Consider the following 24,083-nt stretch of genomic DNA (forward strand, 5'->3'; position numbering starts at 1 on the left):
TTATTTTAAAGTATATTCAAGTCATTTAGGCCTACACTAATTTCACTTTTAGTTATTCTGTTCTGTTCAGCAGCTTTTCTTGGTAGGCAGGATAGTTTTGCTTTATATGTTCTCTACAGCTGGCCTTTATTTATTTATTTTTGCCTACTTTAAAGTATCACGACTGAATTAATGAGAAAAGTCACTTAATGGCCCTTTATTCATGGATGAATAATGTACGAGGCCGCTATGCTAAGCAGGACAGGGTCCCTTGATGGGTAGCTGCATGGAAAAGCATGTTAGTCAGAGACCAGGCATCTTTCTATAATCTTGCATGTGCTTTTCAGGTGGAAGCTGTCTATACCTCCCACCCTCTTTTCTTTTAATCAGTCTGGATCAAAAAATAATGCTTATCCAAACTTTTTTTTTTTTTTTCCCAAAGGGTCAAGGTGGCAGGGGAAGAAGGTGAAATTATTATTTTTTTTTCTGATGATGATACCTAAGTGCAAAGAATGACCTGAGAAAATACACTTACGTAGAATCAGCCGCTTAATATTGGTGGTCTTAGGGTGTGAACTGTGGAAAGAATCCACTGCATGTTTCTAGCAATTACAAATGCCTATCCTCTAAGTAAGAATGCTGTTATATTGTGTTTTGACCTTTGGATAATATGACCTGAGATCCGCCTGTAGATGCCTCTGGTTTTCATACGCTGAAGGATCTGCCATTTGAAAAATTGCCTGATGGCTGATTAAGGAATTAAAGCATCTACTTCTTAATCCCATATGAGATTTATCATGGGGGGTATTCCTTTGGTGACAAGCTAGAGCCACTGGTGCTCGAGGGAGGTTCTTTTTGTACTTGTACTTTGCTTTAGAAGGAAATAAGGCACGTTGATTGATAATGTATTTCTGATAGGTGTGGGCTCCTTCCCTCTCTGCTGTGCAGCTCAAGGCTGAGGTTGCCAGCAGAGCTTTGCAGCTCCCTTCCCTGTGCTCCTGGTGCCCCCTGGCAGGTTGGTCATGTGCATTTGCACGTGTTCTGAGTGCTTTTTTTTTATTGACAAAGAGATTTGAAAAGGCATTCAGGTTTCTTTACCTTGTCCGAAGAACAAAAGTCGTGGGCCTGGTGTTATCAGTGTGAAGTCCCTGGTGACTTTGTGGAAGTGATGGAAAATAACAAGAAAAAAAGACACTGAAAGACTGTGCATGGGAAGCTGTGCTGCAATAATTAGCTTGGGAAGTTTTGCCACGTTTGCAAAGCTTTTAATCTGTAAACCCAAGGTGCCATGGATGTGATTTTTGCCCTTCGCTAAGACCAGTATAAATCGTGAGTCACTGTGCTTGAAACAGCAATTACTGTGCTCCTCAACATCCTACCTGTGCTCTGCCGGGGCTGGGCTGGCTTTCCGGCCCCAGGAGGCTGCACAGATGGCTCACGAACACCCTCCAAGATCACCCATCAGAAGCAGCTTGCACCATCTATCGCGTCACTGGCAGACTCGTCTCAGTACGTGGATGCGTGATCTAGGTATTTCCTTCCTTAAGCTAGAAAAACGGTGAACATTTTTTTCATGTCTAATCATTGATCTCAAAAGGACACCGGAATAATCAGCCTATTGTTTGCAAACGTTTCAATTGCTGCTTACTTTGGAAGTCTTGACCTGAGAGTGAGTTGCAAATAAATCCAGCCTCCTCCCAGACTATTTTCACTCTCACTTTGTTGGAGGTATGACTTGGCAGTGCCTTGAGTACAAATAAACTCCCAATTGTCAAATTTCTCCTCCGTTCTGGAAAATGAATTTTCCGTCTTTGGACGGAGCCGCACCCTTCTCTGACAGTGTTTTGTTTCCAGTTAATTACATTTGCTCTCTGTACGGAATGGTCAAGTTCAAAACACAGAATGGAAATAAATTTAATTTAGTCCTTATAAAGAATAAAAATGTTTTGGTCTTTACGTGACCCAGAGAAGTTTTCAGAAACAGATGGAGGAGCAAAGTGCCCTGGTGACCCCCTGTTTTCAGTGTGGAGATGTGTGCAGTGAACTCACGGGGCTCTGTTAAGGAAATATTTGTGTTTTGGACCTGTTACAGAAATACCTGGTTTGACACAATTAAAATTAGTGCAGAGTCACTTGTGCTTAGGCAGTTGTTTTGAGTTAGAAAATGTGCTTCTGCCTCTTTATTGGCTGCATTGAGTTTATAGCATAAAATGTATCCCAGTACAGTCATTTCAACTGCAGTTTAGAAATGTGCTGAACGTTTTGAAAACTGTTGTGCTAATAAATAGTTTGGGAGCAGATGGTGTCAGAAAGCAAGACGTCTTTGCTTTGTGTAAAGGAGAGGTGAGTTACCTAGCTCTGCTCAGATGTGAGCACCAAGCACTGCAGTCACATCCCAAGTCTTTGCAGGTGGCACCTGACCCATGCTAAAAGGAAGGAACCCCTCATTAGTTCTTCGGGATTTTAAAAAGTTTTCATACAGTTTTATTGTGAAAATTGCTTCCCAGACCGTGTTTTAAATTGGGAACGTTTGTGAAATCCAACGTGTGTTTTTTTCTGTATCTGGCTGTGTGATCACCGGGAATTTTCTCTGCCATAAACCAGCCGTAGTGCGGCATTAACGACCGTGGGCAAACACAGCAGGGCCTTATGCGGAAGGAGTGGAAACGAGGAAAGGTTAAACCAGCTGCACCAAATTCTCCCTGTATTCTCTATACAGTTAAAAGTGAACACGTGAGGGGAGATTTTTTTTCTTCGTAAGGAGTAGAGGAGCTTTGATGTAATGATTAACCAAAGGGAGAAACTTAGCAGTGTGGCAAGATAGCTAGCAGCCTTTGCTGTGCTGCACCGACCTCTGAATGCCTGGGGTTGTGGATGAGAGTTGGAGTTTCTCGATACACCAACTAGCCTCGTGCTTTCTGCTTGCCGTAAAGCAGATTTTCTCTTCTGGCTCTTCATCTGGCAAAGTATCGGGTAATCTTGTTGGCTTCTGCTTTTGTTTTCCACTTTCTTGCAAATGAAAAATATTGTTTGGTGATTTAATTAAATTTCTAAATGAAAATTTCAATTTCAGTTAATTTTTTGTGTATGAGTTACCTAGGTACTTCAGGATTTTTGAGGAAGCAGAAACTATGGATAATGTTAGTGTTGAATTTATTTTTCTAATTTTTTGCTGTGCCAGATCCTGGTAGTATTTCAAGATTTCATTTTTTTAAACATTTTTAAAATTTTTCTTCTGCTTTTTCTGTCAGTTCTGCCTGTCTTCCAGTGTTTTCCCACTGAAACAGTTCAGCATTTCTTTTAGTAGGTGTTATGGATCTTTGGGTTTCATTTTTATTTGTGCTAAATTTTAGTAATTTCAGTCTCTTAAAATGTAAGGAGTAGAAGAGATTTATGCCTTACTTCTGGTCTTAAATTAGAGCAAAATTATGCTTAAACATGACAAACCTGCCTTTTTGTCACACTTTTCATCACTATAGTCAGTGACTTTTTTTTTTTTTTTTTTTTTTTTATCCTGTACTCAAGCATTCCTTTAAAGTTGGTCAGGGAAAGTAACTGTCACGTGTAATCACTTCTCTTGATCGTGAATTTAAGAATAAATAATTTAGTTCTCTGAGTAGTTCTAGCATTCTTCCCTGGTGAAGAAATTTAGTACAGGTGCTTTTCGTACGTAAAGGTGAGAAACTGCAGTGATAAATTGCAGACTTCTAGGAACACACATTTGAAAATAAAAGTTATGTGGGAACCTGTTCTTTGTAGAGCTAATAATTCTTTGCTTATTTTACCTGGATATCTGTTTCCAACAAATACAGTCTTCAGGACTGCACGCTTCAGGATAATGTTTACTTTCATTATTGCAAAGTTCAAATATTTCATGTTGCCAAAGTCCCATGAAAGTATTACAGCAAACAGGAGTACTGAGCAGTGAGCTGAGTTTTGGAGGAAAGTACTCATGCAAGGGCATCAGGACTGATGAATATTTCTGCAGTTTTTTTACACCTAGAGGTTCTTGTGCTATCTGAAGTGGTTATCCTGAAGAAGTTTGGATTTCTGGGTAATCACCTAGTCAGTCTTTTTGTTTCTTTTTTATTTTAGAGCCGTGTTGAGTTGCGGTGTATTTCCATAATTGATTTATATGGAGAACACAGTAACATAAAGAGGAATGTCAGAAAGTCACCTTGTCCGTTTGTTTGCCCCAGGTTAAATCTGGTATAGTGATAGAAGTTGATGTAAGTTACACAAAGTAATCACTGGTATCACCGTGATAAATGATAGGTAGCCATATTAAATGTAATAATAATAATTTTTGTGTAATAAGAAAATCAGCTTTCTTAAGTAGAGCAGAACAACTGCTTACTCAGCAACAAGTACAACATCCTTCTAGAAAACATGTTTTTTATCCTTTACTGTTTGTATAAATCTGTAATGAATCTGTATGAATCTGTGTGGCCTGTTCTCCCACGTGCCTGGTGACAGGACGAGGGGGAATGGGCTAAAGTTGCGCCAGGGGAGTTTTAGGTTAGATGTTAGGAAGAACTTCGTTACCAAAAGGGTTGTGAGGCATTGGAACAGGCTGCCCAGGGAAGTGGTGGAGTCACCATCCCTGGAAGTCTTCAAAAGACGTTTAGATGTAGAGCTTAGGGATATGGTTTAGTGGGGACTGCTAGCGTTAGGTCAGAGGTTGGACTCGATGATCTTGAGGTCTCTTCCAACCTAGAAATTCTGTGATTCTGTGTGTGATTCTGTAACACTAGCCAGGTTTTTAATATGAAGCTACAAAAATATTTTTTTTCAAAGTATCTGCATGTTGTAAAAGATACCGTTGTCTGTGACAGCAGTCATGCAAAGTAAGTCTCTTCATTATATTGCTTTTGTAGTCTGATGAATCAGTCTGGGCATCTCAGGACCAGTGAGTAACCATTCTCAGGATTGCGCTTTATTGTCTGTTTCCTTTAGCTTAGCACTTGCAGCAGCAATATACCTTAAAATACCTTCAGGCTGAAAATTCACATTTTTTTTTCCCCTCTCAAGACAATTGTGTGAAATCAGTAGTGAGTTGGGAAATTGGTCCTGCTTCTGTTTTCAGAATGGAGTCGCTGCTGCTTTTCCAATGCTGTTAATGCCCGTAGCTATTTTGTGAGTTAGTTCCAAAGAGGGGTTTTAAAACAGGCCGTATGTGAAGTGACCGACGTTAAGATTCAGCCCTGAAGAAAATTAATTGAAATCTTTTCTGCTTGTCCTGAAGTCATCCAGCATTTGTAGCAAAAGGGTGATTTTGGGAAATTCTTATGAACTGTGAGGACAAAAGTTAAATAAAAGAGGTATTTTAAAGAGTAGTAATTAGTAACTATGGTGACAGATGTCTTACAATAGCAAGTCAGTCAGCTATATATAAACCAAGTTACTTGTAAATCAGATCTCTTCCTCTAGATCTCATCTTTTTAAAAATAGTCTTTTGCATCAAAACTAGTGACATTGATGTAGAGAGAGATCTATTTTTGCATAGTGTTCTCACATTTTTTGGTTAAAAAAAAAAAAAATCAAGGTTTTTCTCAAGTATCTTGTCATCTTGCTTCTCCTGACTGTGCCTGCGTTTCTGGATTATTTGCATAATCTACGGACAGAACAGTGTTCATGGGTAACTTTTACTGTTTCAAACCAGTTTATTCCACATCTTCTGTTCATCACAGAAAATTTTATTCAGTAAGCAGAATTAATCCTAGGCAGAGTGCACAAAATTGCTGCAGGTCACGTCCTTCAACATCAGTCTTCTTATGTGGATGTTGATTACAGAAGTTTGAGTTATGAAGTGTTCCTGTACAGTAGGGGATGTTCAGGACTCATCCTTCTATGATGGGGTGTTTTATGGCATTTTTCAGTTACAGAATGATTTTTGGGGGCTATTAAATTCACAGCTGTCAAACTAGGTTATAAATAGTTTCTAAGAAGAGTTTGTGAGGTTAAAAGTGCTGTCAGTTATGCCAGAGGAGTATGAGGTCAGGTAGGTTAGCAAGGGTAATAGCCTTTCTGATGATGCTTCTGTTCTTCTTGGTTGGTTCCAGTTTTAAAAAAAATAAAATAAAATTGAGAGAGAGAGATGGAAGCATCTTTTATGCAAAGTTTTGGATGAGTGCACAAGCACAGAGTAAAAGCACTGCTCTCAGTGTAAAATATCATTTTAACATTGATGTCTTACCTGTGTCTCATATAGAAGAATATTTTCAGTATAAACTTCCCATCACACTTCTGTGTCTTTTTGCCAGAGGCTATGTTTTTCTAGGTGTTGACAGTTCCTTATAGAGCTAAAGTAAATAAAAGAAACCTGGAAGTGGGTTAGTGACAGCCATACAGTTCTGTACTGACTGGTGGGGCGTTCCAGGCACTCTAAGACACTTCGTTCACTTATATTTTATGAAAACAAACCTGATGTTGTTTTTCCTTGTTTTCTAAGTTTATCTCCCGTTTCAGATAGCTGTCTTTATAATACAGACAGCTCCGAATTCTAGTTGTAATATGTACTTTGCAGCCTTAAGAAGCTGACACGTAGAGAAACCAGACAGTTGGCATGGTACGTGCAGGCTGCCCTCTGCCATGCTCTTCTCAAATGCTGCTGCTGCAGTGGGTGGTACAAGTACGTGGCTTAGGAACCAGCCCTAAACTATACACTTTTTTAGCCCAGGTCTTCGTCAGCCAAATTAACAAAAAATTAACAAAAAAAATGATAGCAGTTCTGAAACTGCTCTGAGTTGTTCAGCTGTACCTGCCATCAAACTAATTTATCTGCTCCTTCCCCATCATGGAAAGCAGCAAAGGGCAATGGGTTCAGCTGCCCCAGTTCTTCCATCCATTGCCATGTGCGAGTTGAAGACCTTGGCTGTGAATGGTACAGTGGGTGTGAAAGGTGCATGGGACTGGTTTGGACCTGTAGGCAGCAATCCATATTTACAGCACACTTTGGGAGATAAATAGTAGAGATATTATTTCTCGGTCCTTTATTTATATCCACAAGCTTTAAATTGTGACCATGAATTTTTATTTATTAAACTGGAGGGCTTGGATTGTCATTTAGTTGGAGGTCCTGAAGTTATACTTCTAGCCATCTTCTGCCAATCTGTTCTATGTAATTACTCTGAACAATACAACAATATAACTTGAGGATTTTATTTGATAATAAATAGCCCAAACTGTTTACATAAAACTCCTTTATCACAGAATTTCTAGGTTGGAAGAGACCTCAAGATCATCGAGTCCAACCTCTGACCTAATGCTAGCAGTCCCCACTAAACCATATCCCTAAGCTCTACATCTAAACGTCTTTTGAAGACTTCCAGGGATGGTGACTCCACCAAGTGGGAGTCACTTATGCTCCAAGTAGGTCATTCTAAAGCTGAATAATTAAACATTTTTATTTTTTTTAATGGTGCTTCAATTAATTTATATTAGGAAATGGTTGTTATTAAAAAATTCTCGTAACGTAAATGTTTGACATCCTGTTTGTGAATTTTCCTGATCTAAAGATTACGCGTTGAAGAATAGCTTAGTGTTGTTGACCATAGGTAACCTTGAGTCCTGAACTTTTCATCTTCAAACAAGTAAGTTACAACTACTAGCAAACACGGGGTTTTAGTGCTGGCTTAGAAAGTAACTTCTTCTGCCTGATTGGCCTGACAGGTAGGAGGTGGTATTAACTCTGCAAACATTCTTTCACATGGTTTTTGGTGGGTTTTGTGGTTTTTTTTGTGAGTTCTTTCAGTATACCAGTGTGGTAAGTGCACACTCTCCAGCTAGAGTAAGAATTGGGACAAGAAGAGGTCAAAAGAATAAACTGCACTGAAATGTTTGCAGGTACAATGCATCTGGAAATGTTTGCTTGGTTTTATTGAGAAAGGTGACCTTTTGATACGAAGGCAAACACTGGAGTAACTTGAGGCTGGACGTAGACATACGTTCAGGCTGCAGGTTGAGCTGTTAGTGTCTGGCTGCTCTGCATTTCCCTTTTGCCTGAGGTGGTTCCTCCTCCCCTGCCTCTTGGCTTCCTTGCCCTGTCGCAGACCCTGTGCCCATTTCAGGCAAAGGCGGCTGAGTTAGCTCAAACAAAGCTCCGCTGAATGACAGGGCCCGTAGTGAATTTGAAAGCACTCGAACTATCAGGGCATGGCAAGCAGCAGAGGGATTAATACTTCGGAGCACTTCAGCCACATCCAGAAAAGGTTGTCTGTTTATACCCCGACTGAGTTATGCAGGCACAAAGCTGCTCTTACTGCTGCAGTTTATTTTGCTTGACAACAGATAGGAGCAACCAGCAGGGTTGTCCTGGCAGTACAATCAACAAACCTTCAAGGTGTAAACAGACACGAGCCACTTGGGCAGCAGATGAGCGGTTCCCTGCTGTCCTCTCCCTCCTGCCCCTTGGGCCTGCTGGCAGCTTTGGAAGTATGGTGCTGAATTCCTGGGGATACCTGAGGACTTCAGCCTTTTTCACCAGAGTTGGTAGATTTAGGTTAGGCGTACATCCTAGCTGAAAGCTTAGGGTGAATATTTTTGCCCAGTCTTGTATCAAAGAGATGTGTGGTGTGTGTCTTTTTTTTTTTTTTTCATCCTTAATGCATGGAAAGAATGGTTAAATTTATTTTCCAAACAAGCTACTAAAAAAAAATATAAAAAAAAAAATCAACTTTTGCTTCTCTCTGCACACCTTCAATAATTACGGTCTCTGAATAACCTGCTGCTTCTCCTTCAGTCCAAACAATCTGCCTGGCAAATCCCTCTCTTTTTGTCACTTGTAGTTTCACAGCGTGTGCGTGCTTCAGGTAGCTGGTAGAATCCCTTTAACAAGAGATTTGCTGAGAACTCAGAAGTTAATGCCCTAGTTTTGTGTCCACATTGTTTAAGGAGCTGGAGTTCAGTGAGCAATGGGCTATTAGGTCCATGTGTTTAGCAAATATAAAACTAAATAGAAAAGCAGTTTTGCTTGATGTACCCCGCCCTGTGAATTATGCTTGCTTATGGAGAAAAATACTTCTACTTCCTTGATAGGTGGGTGGAGTTAGCCGAGTGAGAGGAAAGGAATTTAGGATGTGTCCAAGCAGACCAGAATGAGGAACTCAATCAATTGAATCTGGAGATAATTTAGCATTTGAACTTCTCATCTATCTTACAGCCAAAGGAGCGACCTGGAATTCATTGTGGTTTGTACAGTGTACTCTGTTAGCTGGAGTGCTGTTCCCAACTCCAGAAAATACTCAGTATTAATACTTTATGGAATATGAAGTGATCTGCTAATTGTATGGGAGAAGAAAATTTTGGCTGCGGTGTGATAAATGTTGGCCATATTGGTTTGACCCCATCGTGTATTGTTTTAAGATCCTTGTGCACAATTCAGGGTGTACACAAGCAATATACTGCACCTCACAGGAGAATACTCAGTGTGATGCAAAACCACAGTTGTGTTATTTAGATCAATTTAGCACTGAAGTATTAATAAAAGGTGAGAATTCCAATTTTTACAGCCTCATTTATTTGCTGCATTTGTTTATTGGCTTTAGTCCTCAGGGGCTGTGTTTGTAATACCAGCATTAATCATTCCACGAGTGGTCTTCTAGTTTGTAGCACAGTAAGGGGGAAGAACCTCCCATCTTCAGCTGCAGCATTTTCTGGCTTTACTGCTCTAGCTGACAGCCGTGCTGCACCTTTGTGGTAGTAAATACAGCAAAAAGGAATTCGTCATCTCCTTTGCATCGGAATTTGACATTTAAATCTTTCTGGACTAAATTGATGCCTTCAAGTCTGTGAAACAAGGCTCTCAAGTGTGTGGGAGTTGTGCATGCTTCTTTCACACAGGAAATAAAGATGAGGAAAAGGGTAACCGAGGAAGCCCTGAAATGGGGAGGTTCTTTCTATGTCATTTGTCTAGGCGTGTAATGCATTGAATGAATAAGGTATAGCAATGGTTGATTTTCTGTAAAAGAGGCGATGGCCTACATTTTGGTGCTTATTATTTGCTTAATAATTCAGTGATGGAATAAGGATGATGTGCAAGTGTTTGCTGTGGTCTGTGTCTGCGTTTTTAGAGAGTTCGCTCCTCTTCCAGGAGTGAATCTTAGATTTGCAGAGACAAATTGTCCCAGTTCTTCAGTAATTCTTCTCTCTGTAATTGTCAGTGTAATTGCCCTGAACAGAAGTTTGAGGTTGATGGAACAGCAGTAGTGTACTCTTAAATGGAAAAGGATGCCTTTATGTAGTGATTGCAAGTGCTCTGCAAGTCTGTCTTGATCACCATGCTTCATTTACTGCCTTACTGCATTACCGGTGTGTTTCCATTCTGGAGGCTTGAGGTTTCTTTTTCATTGTATTGTACTTGCGGTAGTTACATCATAAGAGTTTTTGGAAAAAAACATTTGAATGATCAATAACTCATCAGTAGAGTACTTACTTTTTAAACATTGGTTTCTTCTTGTCTTGTATGTGAAGCCCTTGTTCTCCATCTCTACCTTTGCTTTGTAATGAGAAGCCATGCCATAGACAGATCTCTTATCTTTGGCTTCTGCGTATGTGTGATTGATTATTATATACTGTTGGGTTTTGAGATCTTAATCTTGTTCTGAGAAAGCTAAAATGTTAAACTAGCAAGTTAACTGATGATTTCTTTGCCTACACTTTAGGCTAATTCTAGAACTTCATGTTAAATTTCTAGGGTGATCCTTAGCGAAATACGGCAGTGTACTGAGAGAAATGCTGTACGTAGTCAAAATGAAGATGCAAGAAGGGAGTGCTAAAAGCAAGTCTTGTAGAAGAGACCAAAACAGAAGCACATCGGTTGTTTGTTTTACCCTAGTCTTGTACTGTAATTAAATTGAGGTAATTAAATCACTGGAAAAGCGTGCTTCTCTCTTTCAAGATTTTCAGTGCATCTCTGACCCGGTCCTTTGTCTTTTCTGAGATCCTTCAGAAGTGTCTCATCCTATACTGGAATTCCATATGGCTTGGAAACACACACATGCACACTAAGTAAGGAGTTATCTTCAGCCTACCTGCTGGAAATAGTGTGTTAGCATAATACCTGTTTATCAGAGTGATTTTTTTTTCCTTTGGTTTTATTTCATTGAAGAAAAGTCTCCTACATTTCATAGTAAAGCTCATATGTAAATCTGGCCTTCTGGAGCATCGCAATTCTGTAACTTCCTAATATCAGCTAGAATTCATATGCTGTGCATAAATTTCATGTATTGTCATAGTCCTGAACTGTCTCAGGAAGATTTTTTCTCTTTCAGTACTTAGAAAATACTAGGACTTCTTTTTTTTTTTTTTTTACAGGGGGAAAATGCATAGTGCTATCTGCATGAAAGTAAAATGTGTTCTGTGATTTAGCAAGTTGCTGGTACTCTTTTGAGTCATTGACCTAGAAAGCAATGGAATTTAAATGGAGTCAGATTTTTTTTTATCCAACGCAGGTCAAAGCAGAGGAGGTACTTTTTTCACTTTGCAGAACTGAACAGTAACTTGAAATATGAGCAATGCTACAGAATTTCTCGTAAAGTGTTGTGGAAACAAAAATCTAACTTTTTGGAACTTAATGCCATTTCTGAATAATATGGGCTGTCCTGGAGAAGTTTGAGTGTACAGATGAACTGCAAATTTTACTTTAAAATAGTTCTCCTTAAATGTGGATGCAGTGTGGTAGGATGTCCACAGTTTATTAAAGAGCTATAAATGGGAGAGGATGTAAATGAGCATAAACCCATAAATGACTAAGGAAGAAATGTGGGCTGGAATTTTTTTCTGTCTGAGGAGGTGTTAGGATACTGGAGAGCAAATTTTTTAAATAACAGCATGTTGCCTGGTCGTACCCTACATGTAATTGTCTGCACCAAGGATGCACTAATTCTTTAACAGGCCTCCAAAGCTGAGGTGCTTGGAGTGCCCATGGTCTGCCCTCTAAAGTGCAGTAATTGTTAAGGTAAGGCACGGAAGGGCTGAGCCTTTAGTTTGATCTGAAGAGAGGTGGGGATTGCAAAAGCAGGTGTAATTAGGTCAGTATGTGCTGCCCTTTTTTCTGGCACTACCAGCTTAAGCACCTCCTCGTGCAACTGGTGTCAGCTCTCAAAGCTGGTTTGCTGGGGCTAAATAAAGGCTCGAGCCAGAACAGCTGAGGAGGTGGTGGTGAAACTCAGTGATGAGCAATGGGAAAGTGAAATGTTTGGTTAGTCTTTAAGCTGGTTGCTGCTGAAGTTTGTCAGTTTGCACTGAAAATCGGGAAGAACAGATGCTGGTGCTTTCACAGAAAGGCACTGTATTACCTACCTGAGGTGTTAAAGGCATCTGGGGAATTGTACATGAACACTGAACCTAGTACATGGCACCTTTCATACTGTGTTAAATACCAATATACTGCTATAAATACCACTTAATGGATACAAGTGTCTGTTTCAGGGCTTGTGCTTGTTTTTGGTTCAGGAGGATAACTTCTAACAACCTTACAAAAGTGGTGGAGGAATTAACCTTTGAGAAAGACCATGTCAAGTGGTGAAAACTAGTAGGGAAATAACATTTGGACGTGGTACAAGAAAAGGACACAAATTTCTTCACTAGCTGCAAGAAGCAGAGTAGTTTAATCCTGTTTATAAAGACTTCAAGTTGTTTAAAGAGCACCACTTTTCTAAAATTTACATAATGAAATTCAGTAACGTGCACATAAATGGACATAGATTTGATAGTATTAAATCTAATGTGTATTTCTTAGTCATTTATTTATTTTTTTTCCCCACTTTGAGTTTTGTGACTTCATTGGTACTTTCTAAGTTTGGTGTTGCTGATGCTTTGTTGCACTCCCTTTCCTGCGGTATCTCTCGTATTTCTCTGTGCTATATTGTCTGTTGGTTCTGCAGAAATCTGTTTACAATGGGCAGTGATGAATCAAAAATTTTGAAGAGTAAGAGGCAGGTATTATGTATAGGAAAGAAAAGGGTGGGGAAAAGCAAATAACATGTTTGTTTCTCCTTGCCTGTGACTCACTTTTTCATAACAGAAGGATTTTCAAGTGGAGCAGAGCACTAATTGAGAACAAACAGGATGTAAAAATAATTACCTCTGCATGGAACCATGAGAGGGTTGAATACTTTCAGATTAGTAAATTAATGAGCTAATTAATTTGATTGACTTTAAACTGTTATAAAAGCTCTATGACTTATGTTTATGTTAATATTTAATAATATATACAGACTACTATTTAAAGTGGGTGGATCTGATTGTTAATACAATGAATGCAGGCGATATTTCTTGATCTGTCCATAATTCATGTTTACCTTCACCTTTACGAGCATATGACTAATTGATTTTTCTTCTTTAAGACCAAAGGCGTATCTCTTAGAAAAAAGTCTTTCATGTGTTGCTTTTCATGTTGCCATCTAGCTGAGCTTTCCAGTTTTGACATTCACCTTACCTGCTGTATTGAGTCCTAGCTTCTGGACGCGATGGCATTGAAGCTCTCAGGTTAGGGACGCTACTTTATGCCACTCAGGACAAGCACGTGTGTCATGTGCTTGCTATTTGCAAGATGAGATTTGAAGAGTAGCAGAGCTAGTCTCTCCGTTTCAAGACCACATTTTCCTTCAATATTTTTGGGGTGCTATATTTATTACTTTTATTTTTTTTTTTGTTTTGAGGAATATGATAATAGAGACAAATAAAAGCTTTTTTTTTTTTTTTTTCCCTCACAGAGTTCTAAAAATAAATATATAATAAAACAATGTGAATATCCTAATTTCTGAAGGCAACACTTGTCCCCCAGCCTTATACTTGTTTTGGGACATGATGAGATTCCTTACGAGTGCAGGCAGTCAGGGACTTCTAGCATCCCATAAGGATCCTTTAACAACTGGCGTTGTCTTTAACTCCTGAATATGGCTCAGATAGCAGAGCTCCACCTGGCTGCTTAATAACATTCCAGTCCCCTCTTTCATGCTGTCTGCTGAACAGGTCTTAGCCAGTGGCACCGGTCCTCTGCCAGGTGACTCACCTGCTCGGTAACCTCTCCTCAGATGCAGCAGTTCCTCTGACTAGAAGTCTTGTGTCATAATCCATTTCAGATTCAGTAAGTGGCTATTAAAATTGAATTAATTCTACAAATGGATATTTGCAAAGGTACTTGATGATGCAGCAATCTTAAGATTAACATAATAGCGTGAACTAGTTTCCCTGAGAAGTGAAGGCATCCTCATTTTGTTTTCCTTAGTTTCACTGAAGTGTTATTACAGTTCCTGAATCCTGTCGTCTTCCAAATCTTTTCTTTTCACCCTCAATGCTAGTCTTCCCTCCAGCACTTTTGTGTAATGGAATGTTGCCATCATAAACTGTATGCAGTTAGAATTGTTGTGAGCTAACATAAATTCTTACATAAAAAGTGTTGCTAACAACATCTGATTCTTTCCATGCAGGCAGTAGGTTAAGTGTAGTTCATTGCAATTATTTGCATAATATATGTGCTGGAATTCAATTGTATGTTAAACTAATAAAAATCAAATAAAAATAATTGTTGATAATGTAAAACTGTTACATCCTGAGGAGAATATTTTGATTTTAATCCATTAGTTCTCTTCTACATTGGGTATCAAGCTATATTTTAAAGCAAATAAAATTTTACTGGAGCTCCAGTTTCATCATACTTGTTTTGTTTTTTGTTTTTTTTCCTGTATAACTTAACTACTCTTTTTGTTTCTTTTTACAGTTCTATCTTCAAGACACTAAAAGTAGTAATGGTACCTTTATTAATAGTCAGAGACTGAGTAGAGGATCTGAGGAGAGCCCACCATGTGAGATTATGTCAGGTGACATCATCCAGTTTGGTGTAGATGTGACGGAGAACACGCGGAAAGGTAAGGGTATGGATCTTCTTTTTTTTTTTTTTTTTTCCCCAACTATATTTATTGGAATATCTTGCTGCAGTGTAAACTTGAAGAATAAATGGTATTCCTGTTGTAAGAAAGGAAACAGGTTTTTTTGTGTGTTTGTTTGTTTTTGGTTCCATTCCCTCTTTTGTGCTGGCAGTGAGTCTTGTGGCTGCAGGGTAAACTAGATCAAGAAACTGATTTGCTGAAAAAACTGGCTCTGTCCCCCTCCTCCACCCTGACAACTAGATTTTCAACTGACTTGCTTCCCTAAACCACATGCTTGGGTGGCTGTATGAGTGCTGGTGTGTTTTTGAATGGGTAATGCAGATCCAGAAAAGGAGGATAGGTCACTAGGACTGTGCTTGCCTGTTGTCTCACTTCAATTGACTTAGAGCAATTTTAAAACTTCAGTGTGAGCATGTGTGCGTGGGGCTGTATGCATAGTTCTTTTGGGTTTGGTTTTGTCACTACCTTTCTTTCAAGCATATGAACCCTAAAGTTTCAGCTGATAATGCGGCGGAAGTATGAAACTGAGTTTATTGATAAAGTGCTAAACAGGTACTAAACACAGTAATTTTATTCTTGTCGAGGTATCTAGGTACTTTTTTTCTATGACTGGTACTACTTCTGGTTCCTGCAGTTACTTAAAAATGAGGATAGAAAAAAATTGCTAGCTGAAAAATGAAGTGATGGGGTTTTGTTTGGTTTGGTTTTGTTCCTGTCCCTCTCCCAGTATTCACATTCAGGAGATCTCATATTATGATAAAAGCTACATGTCTTCATAAATCGATTAAAAATGCAGCCTCAGTCTCTATTCTTTTGCATTCATGTACCGTGTCTCAGGAGCCATTTCTGTTTTTAAAGGCTGGTCTGTGTTTGAATTATTAGATAGTAATCAATAGATGGTAATAAATATCATCAAGACTTTTAAGATACATAATGGGTCTGCTACTTTCATGGACATCAGTATTCTGGCCGTGTGTGGAAGGATCCTAATCCAGTAACTGATTTATCAATAAAACAGCAGAACTGTCATCGCTGCATTTCTACTTCACTACTTTATTGAACAAGACCTTCATAGGTCTTATCCATGCTTATCATTAAAGGAAAGTATATTCGGAAAGGATGAACTGAAAGAATAATGTTAAATATTTTTTTTGCTGATGGTAAAATTTTTATTTAAAGCACACAGAAACACACACACACAACAACAAAAAACATTGTACAGCAGTAGATTTTTTGAAGAGCCTTAAGTGAACAAAGCAACTATTAAAGTTGTAAGTAAAGGTCATTAAAATGTTTGTTTACTCACAAATTATGTTATTGAAAATTTAACTCCTGGGTGTTTAGTTGGTATCATCTAGGAGTTACTTAAAATGTTACTTCATGTGACACAACTACAAATATTTACAAACACTAGTAGTATTCAGTGTATCAATAGGTCAAAGGAATACTTTGCATCTCCAATGAACCTGGGACTGTCTATTTGATATGGTACTGTCCCCACTAAAAGGAACCAAATTTGTACGTGTCTATTCAGACCTAAATCAATATTTATTTTATTTTAAGATTTAGTTGGAAGAAGAAAATAGTTTCTTTGTTTTTTTATCAGCAATTATTTGCAATTCATTTACATGAAAGTTTGTGGAAGTTTCACTGTAAGCAGTCACCTGAATGACAGCAGCAGTTCTTCCCAATGGCTTTGTGTTAGTTTTACAGGACACGATCCCTGTGACCAAGCTTCTGTGTCATGAGCAATCCGGTTTTGCTGCCTTCCCTTTGCTTTGAACATAGGAACTGTACTCCAGAACTGCTCATGAATGTGCTGAGCTGGCTAATGAGGAAGGTGTACAAGTTTGCTGTCTTGCTCTCCGTGCCTCCTCAAGCAATGAATGAAAATTGTATCATGCAGGGGCATGAAACAGCTGCATCACAGCTAACGTGGTTACACATGAATGCAATTGGAATGCACATAAAAGTTTATTTTTCCACCAATTCATTGCAGTAATCTCAGATGTTACTGTTAACCTAACCTAGTAACAAAACACAGACATGAAAGGAGTTTTTAAATTAGTGGTTCCCTTTAAAACCATTTTGCATTCTGATATAACACTTTACTTGCATAAGGCATCACAGCATTTAGCTGTATGCAATTATAAGGTTATGACTGGGTAGGCAGTGTGTATTTGGCTAGGTAAATTTTGAATTGCGTAAATATTGCTAGAATATATTTATTTTTATTTTATTGTTCAGCCTGTGTTTTAGTAAGTCATTTCCTTGCAAATATGACCTTGGTTTGGATCGTTAAAATAGTGGCACGTTCAGTGACTTTTTTTTCGGGCTGTCTTATGTAAGCACTGGTTCTTCCAAGTTCTGTTGCCGAGCTGAAGTCATTAACAGGCCTGAGAGAAATGTTTCCAGCCCTCCTGCTTCCTTATTCGTCTGCTCGTTGTTATTACGAGCGAGCACCCAGGCCTGCTCATTTCCCTATCCTTATTGCCGTGTTTATCTATTAATCACCCTACTGTGCTTTTCTCCCTGTGTTGGTGTGCTTTGCTTTATTTTCTTTTAGCAGTTCCTAAGTGTCCCGCTCCTTACCAGGACACTCTAAGAGTTAACAGTACCGACTTGGAAGGGAGTGAGGCTTTCCAGCCCCATCAGTAATACCTGATGAGTCCGTTCAAATACAGTTTGTGCACTTTTTTTCTGGTCAGGTTTGGACCTTTCATCCCTCTTTTCCCTGGCATGGAGTTTGTAAAAGCCTGTGCAGGTGGGGCACCCGCTGGGTGCCATGTCCCAGCTGCATGGAACTGGCCAGGTGAAGTACCAGAGGCAGCCTCTTAACACTTCTGGTGTCCCTGCCCTGACTGCTCTTTTCCCAGTAACACATGAAAAACAAGAAAAGAGCATCATTTCCCAGTAGTTTATCCATGAAGCAAAAGTTTTGAGACAAAACAAAACCAAAACCTAAGATAAGAACCCCTTTTTATGCTGCTTTGCAGTCGGCTCCGTCAGGTTTCCTGCAGGCAGAGAGTTTTCCCTTCTTTGCCCTTGGTCTCGCCGGCGCTCCCAGGCCCCGCTTCCCCCGGGGCCGTCAGCGCCGAGCCGCGGGCGGGCATCGCCCTCTGCTGCCTCCTCGCAGCCGCCGCGGCTCCGCGGCCAGGCCGGGTCCTGTCAGCGGGAACCGAGCAGGAAACCGAGCCGGGAACCGAGCCCGGAACCGAGCCGAGCCAGGCCGAGAACCGGGCCGGGCCGCAGGCCCCGCCGAGACCTCTTCACACCGCGTCCCTCAGCCCGGGAGGTGAGTGCAGGTTAGCGGGAAGCCGTACGGGGCTGAGGGACCTGCTGTGGCTGGAGGGGCATTTCCCTGCCCTTTGGGCAACCACAGGTCTCTTTTTTTAATTTATTATTGTTTATTCTGAAGGAAATAATAGATATTCTGAAGGAAATAATAGAGACAGGAGGGAAAGCAATTCCTACTAGCCTCTCCAGCTGCCACTATAACGCTTAATGTGTTGCTTTACCTTTCCCTTAGGCTGTCTGATTTTTCTTCTGTTTACCCTTTAGCTGTCGGTTCATTATAGAGTAAGATTTTATTTTATTTCTTGTTTTATAAACCAAACAAAATGCTCCGTGCCTTTTCACTGTCACTATTTCAGTCACTATTAAGACCCATATTTATTTATTTAACACCACAAAAGCTTTAGATTTTTAGTATGTTTTTTCAGTGTGAGCATTAAGGAAAAAACTTGAGAATTACATAATCTCACTGTGTGCTTACCTGATACATGGTACAGTGGTAAGGCTGCCTGTTACCTTTGATTTCACATACCCTCGTATTTTCTTCCTGAAATCAGTAGTTTCCTTATGGTGCCTTAAAGGAAAGGAGCCTTCCATGTGAAAGCAGTGTGAGTACAACAAGCTACAGCTAATACAGCTAATATTCCTAATGTACCTTTGTTTATTCTTATACTGTTTTCTCAAGAACAGATTTGTAAATTCTGTAGAAAAAAGGCCCCCAAACCCATGGATTAATCTGTTCCAAGAAAAAGGTCCTGTCCTTTGCTGGCATGTAAATTTAATGTTTCAACTTAAAGGCAAAGCAACTTAAGGTGCTGTAGCCAAAAGGATATTTCTCCAAAGTATTTAGCTTTTAGTACTGAATGCAGGTTAAGGAAGAACTCTTTAGGTGGATCATCTCCTGTATTTTTAGATTCTATTCAGGTAGCTTCCTCAAAGACCTGTCTCTTTTCCCTGGAGTACTTCCGTTGTCCTAAAACACCCATTGTCCTTTTTTTTTTTTTCAAAGCCCGTTTAACTGTTTTGCTGATATTAATAACTATGAAAGTAGAGCAGCTGTGTCTTATATGTTGGTGGGTTCTTTAGGTGTAGCGATAGAAGACCATATAGTTACTTGGATCCAGCTTGCTGGGGTGGTTAGCAAATAACTTCTATCCTCCTTTCTGTGAGATTGAGAAGATTTACTTCCCAAATCATAGAACTACACAAGGAAAAAAAAAAAGCTGTGATTTGACTGTTTGCATTCTTATCGAAAATGATACCAGTGTAATTTTTGGGAAACGAGGAGAGAGATTGATCTTGATGTTTGAAGAATATTTGAAGAATCTTGAGTATCCTGAATATTTGGAGAGTCAAATACTCTATTTCCTTCTCTTATTCTTCAGGATCTTTTGTCAGTTCAAAAGATCCTGAATTCAGTCCTGGAGAAGCAAACTTTCTGAATCTTTCTGAAATGAAAAGTCTCTTGACTAGGGCTGTGTATTTCAGATACATACTACAAGCATACAACAGTAAATATATATTGTCCTGAATGCTGCTGGTGCTCATAGTGCCCAAGAGGATGTTCCTGTACTCTCTGTTGTGCTCCCTTTTTGATCTCTGTGTTTTTAAATAGCGATTACTTGGCAAGTTCCAAATGCCAAATGAGTGTCAGGTGACATAAATTGTTCATGTTACCTCTGAAGTCTCTAGATACAGGAATTGTGTCAAAAAGCTATCTCATTATTATGTTTATACTTCTATATTCCTGTTAACTAACACGGGTAAGATGCATTCTTTTTTACCCTTGTTTTATGAACCAAACATAACGTTTTAACTCACTGCAGTGAAGAAATCTTGCAGGCATTGCTCATTTGGAAGAATTGGAATTGGTTCTGCTTCATAGGCCAGGACCAAGTACACAGCCTAAACTGGAATTTCTAATGGTAAATTTTCCTGTTAACAGAGAACGTCTGAGAAGGCAGAGCAAAGCACCGATGCTGGAAGGCATTTTTGCCTTTTCTTGTTCACCTGCCTTGGAGTTTCTTAAGACAGTTCACTTGGTTCTACTATATCATTAAGCATTGAACTTATAATTAAATAGTAACGGATCATGATGATGTACTATTTGTTTCTTTTCAGTTACCCATGGATGTATAGTCTCCACAATCAAACTTTTTCTTCCAGATGGAATGGAAGCTCGATTGCGATCAGAGTAAGTATAAGTAACTGTGTATGGCAAAAAATAAGTTTTTGGATTTTGAAGATTTGATGGGTATTATATTTAAAATCAACATATGAACATTTTTGTGTGTTCAAGCAAAGAAAACTGAGAACGTGGTTCTTCTGCAGGCATTGTGAAAAAAGAAATTGCATTTGATTGTCAATTTTAAAAATCAAGGCAACTATGAAAGAATAACTAAGTTCTTACCAAGTTGGACTTCTCTGTTTGAATGTGATTCTTAGTATACTGAAATGGTATTAAAAACAGAATAACACAGGAAGAAAGAAACCAAATGAAGCATTCTCCTTCCCTGTTTTACAATTTGAGATTGTTATTTTTGTTAATTTAAATGCACAAAGTCTACCAAAGTGAAGCAAGTATCATCTCTGTCTGTACGTGTGTACACATAACACTGTTTATATTCTTCAGATAAGTAAGAGAATAATGTTTCCTCATGGTGTAGTTACTCAGTGTTACAATGAAGGAAAGTTTTGTCTGAGTTGGAGGGGAAGGAATCATAAAATATATTGGATGAGAGAGTATTTGCAAATTCAGATGAATACTAAGAGGCTTTTCTGTGAATATGTGCATATATTGGAGAAAACTTCAAAGAGCAGTAGAAACAACAATAACAAAAAAGTAAACATTTGCAGTAACTGAGTGACAATTACAAATGACGTAATTTTAATCAGCTTTCATCCTCAGCAACTGTATGCCTTTGATTATTTAAATATTCCTACATCATTAGGATTCAGAGATATTTAGGGTATTTGTTTCTTGGAAGGCTAAAGTTATTATTAAAGTTATTATTATGGAAAATTTTCAGTGTAATTGCATGTGCTAAGAAATAACTAGAAATGTGTAGTATTACATTTTTTTGTGATGAAAACGTGCAAGTGGAAGTGTATAGAATTATGGAAATCAGTTAATATACTCTGAATTTGTGACCAAGAGTACAATATTGTCTCTCTTTCCATAAGCATTGTTCTGTGCATGCAAATTGTTTAAAGTCTTAGTAAGTTGGGTTTAGAAACATCAAATATGTAACTACTGGATAAGAAGTGGGTAGAGTGTTTTTAGAACACACTTCAGATTTATAATTTGAAAATAGTTCTGTAAATTCAAAAATGTCACTTAGTGTAGTACGTTTTTTCATTATTGTTACAAACTCTTCATTTTTACCCCCAAGAAAAAGCTTTAGTACAAAGTAATGTGATTAAATGCACAGTAATAGTGATCTCATGGATTTTGAACTACTGTCCTGTACTTTACATTTACTTTTTTTTCTTTTGTAGTGTTATCCATGCTCCATTACCAAGTCCTGTTGACAAGGTAATTCAGTAACTTGCTGTCGAAACCCTATTAATAGGTATTACTTGCCTGGGACAAGTGATTTTCTGTCTAGCCTATAAAAAAAAAATGGATTACCTTAAGCAGGTTCAAATCAAAGTTTTTAACATGCAGAACAAAATTTTGAGAAACTAAGGAAACTTAATTGTGAAGTCAGCAGCCTGAAGAGTTCATAGACTTTGCATTTAAGGTTTCAAAACAGTGTATGTATTGTGAATCTGGGGTGGGAGGGCAGAAATTCTGAAGAGGGGACTGTAGGTGTAACTGTGTGGAAAAACAGTTTCAGAATGATGTCAGTGTAGACAGCCTGCAAGTAAAGCAACAGCAACAATGCACCACATCACCTCCTTAGCCCTAAATCCAGAATAGTTTCTGGGGCTGGAGAAAGTATGGAGTTAAAGTAAGACTTGACAAAAAGCAGGCTTCTAAAGCCTTGCTGAGGTGGTGGCACTGAACAGTGAAACTTTATTTAATTGGATCAAGTAAGGTTATGGGGCTAATATGCAGCAAGGATGATTATGCTAAAGATAATATAGGTATTCACCAAATCTGAAACACATACTTCTATGGTGAATGAAGATGATGAAGTTAGGTCAACTAAAAATGTATGATGAAGTCTGAATGGGGAGGATGAGATGCATTGAATTTGAACATGAAACTAGTTTCTCATTTCTGGAACACCCCTGATTTGTATTTAGAGATTAAGCTTTTTGGGGCTTTGGTGATTGAAAAACTTGTAAAGGTGGTAGCATAGTGGGGTCTCAGTCCAGAGTTGTGAAGTTCTGTGTTAAAGCAAAGAAAAATAATAGTGGAACAATAAATAAATGAAAACACTATTAGTTATATAGTCTGAAGTTTATCTTCACGACTAGATTTAAATTACGAACTTTGCATTATTTGTGTCTAGTGAAAAATCCAAAAACATTTTGATTCATAAATTCTCTTATTCCTCAGGTTGCTGCTAACACTCCCAGTATGTATTCTCAGGAATTGTTTCAGCTTTCACAGTATCTACAGGTAACATTTTTCATCACAATATTAGTTTGGCTAAATATTTAATCTCTCTTCAAAAAAACCCAAATCCTTATGGTCCATATAACTTTGTTTGGCTTGCAGTTTGTAAACAGGAACATAATAAGCATTTAACTACCTTTTTCTATAGTGAAAAAGTGTAAAAATTGTTGTAATTTAACATAGTATAGTTCTATGTAAACTTCTGGAATTGTTCGTGAGCAGTATGAACTATGACTTTTCCTGGCATTTCTCCTCTCCTCCCTATCTGCCCCCAATATTCTTTTGCTCCTGGCATTTTTAGCATCATGTATTGCTGCAGATGTACTGTGTAATACAAAAGAATGGCAAAACAAGGTGTCACTTGGCTTATCAAGGACTAGTTTCTCTGAATATAACTTCTTAGTGTGACTATCTCTGTCTCTGAATTAATTGGAAATAACTAAGGAGGGGACAGTGCCAGCAGTTCTTTTTCCTTATTCAAACCACCAACCTTTCTGTGTTTGCCCCTGTGTCAGTTTTTATGGGTGTGTTTTTTCCCAAAGGTATCATATCACAAAAGTGTTAGACTGCAAAATGGCAACACTGAAAGTGTGTGTTAACATATGTAAATAAATGCTTCAGAAATTATAAGAAGATTAGCTTTCTGGAAAATAAATTAAATGTTCTTACGGGTAAATTGTACGTAGCTTTGTGTGTTATTCTACTGATTTATTTTTATCTGTATTTTGTTTGCTAATGGCAATTACTCAAAACAATGATGAGGTTTTTGAGACAGGTATTAACTTTATATGTATTTGTTGACGCAGCAGGAAGCAGCTCAGGCATATGTTCTTTCTTGAGAGGGCAAATACAGATTTGCTCACCAGTCTGTTCACTCTTGTATCCTGGAATCGTTAACAAAGATGCTCTTTTTTTCTTACGGTTTCAAAACAAATACAAACAAAAATCACTTCTTGCTTGGCGTTTATCTGTTGTGACCTGACATAAGGACTAACAGCTAATTGCATGGGAGCTACCAAAACTGTCTTTAGGTCATTACACCAATTCCGTTGCTTAAATTACTGCCAAAAGTCCAAGTGGGTATACTGTTTCAAGTCTTGGAATGAATAACTTGTTACTATGTGTACTTGGCATATGCAACATGTGCATGAAAATTTAAGCTTTTTAGGAACCTGAGGTTATAGGATAATGTTTTCTAATTGAAATATCCAAATAAAAATGTGGATGGATAAAACAGGATGTGACAGTGTTTGCTACTCACATTTCCTTTTTTCTTTCAGTCTAACAGTATTAGGTATTTCTTCTGTTCCTTCTGTTTTTCTGAGTTGTTCTAACTGAACTGACCAGTTGGC

General features: G+C 38.5%; 1 protein-coding gene across 18 annotated transcripts in view; it reads left to right on the plus strand.

Annotated features, from left to right (window-relative positions):
- SLMAP (sarcolemma associated protein) overlaps positions 1 to 24,083 on the plus strand; it is a 96,750-nt gene that overhangs the window by 19,925 nt on the left and 52,742 nt on the right. For all 18 annotated transcript variants that reach the window (XM_032194195.1, XM_032194206.1, XM_032194210.1 and 15 more), the window contains exons 2-5: positions 14,702 to 14,849; positions 20,286 to 20,358; positions 21,663 to 21,699; positions 22,672 to 22,734. In XM_032194195.1, coding sequence (XP_032050086.1) covers positions 14,702 to 14,849; positions 20,286 to 20,358; positions 21,663 to 21,699; positions 22,672 to 22,734 — 321 coding nt within the window. The remainder of the gene's footprint in view (positions 1 to 14,701; positions 14,850 to 20,285; positions 20,359 to 21,662; positions 21,700 to 22,671; positions 22,735 to 24,083) is intronic.

This window comes from Aythya fuligula, chromosome 10, assembly GCF_009819795.1.
Source record: "Aythya fuligula isolate bAytFul2 chromosome 10, bAytFul2.pri, whole genome shotgun sequence".
Classification (NCBI taxonomy): Eukaryota; Metazoa; Chordata; class Aves; order Anseriformes; family Anatidae; genus Aythya; species Aythya fuligula.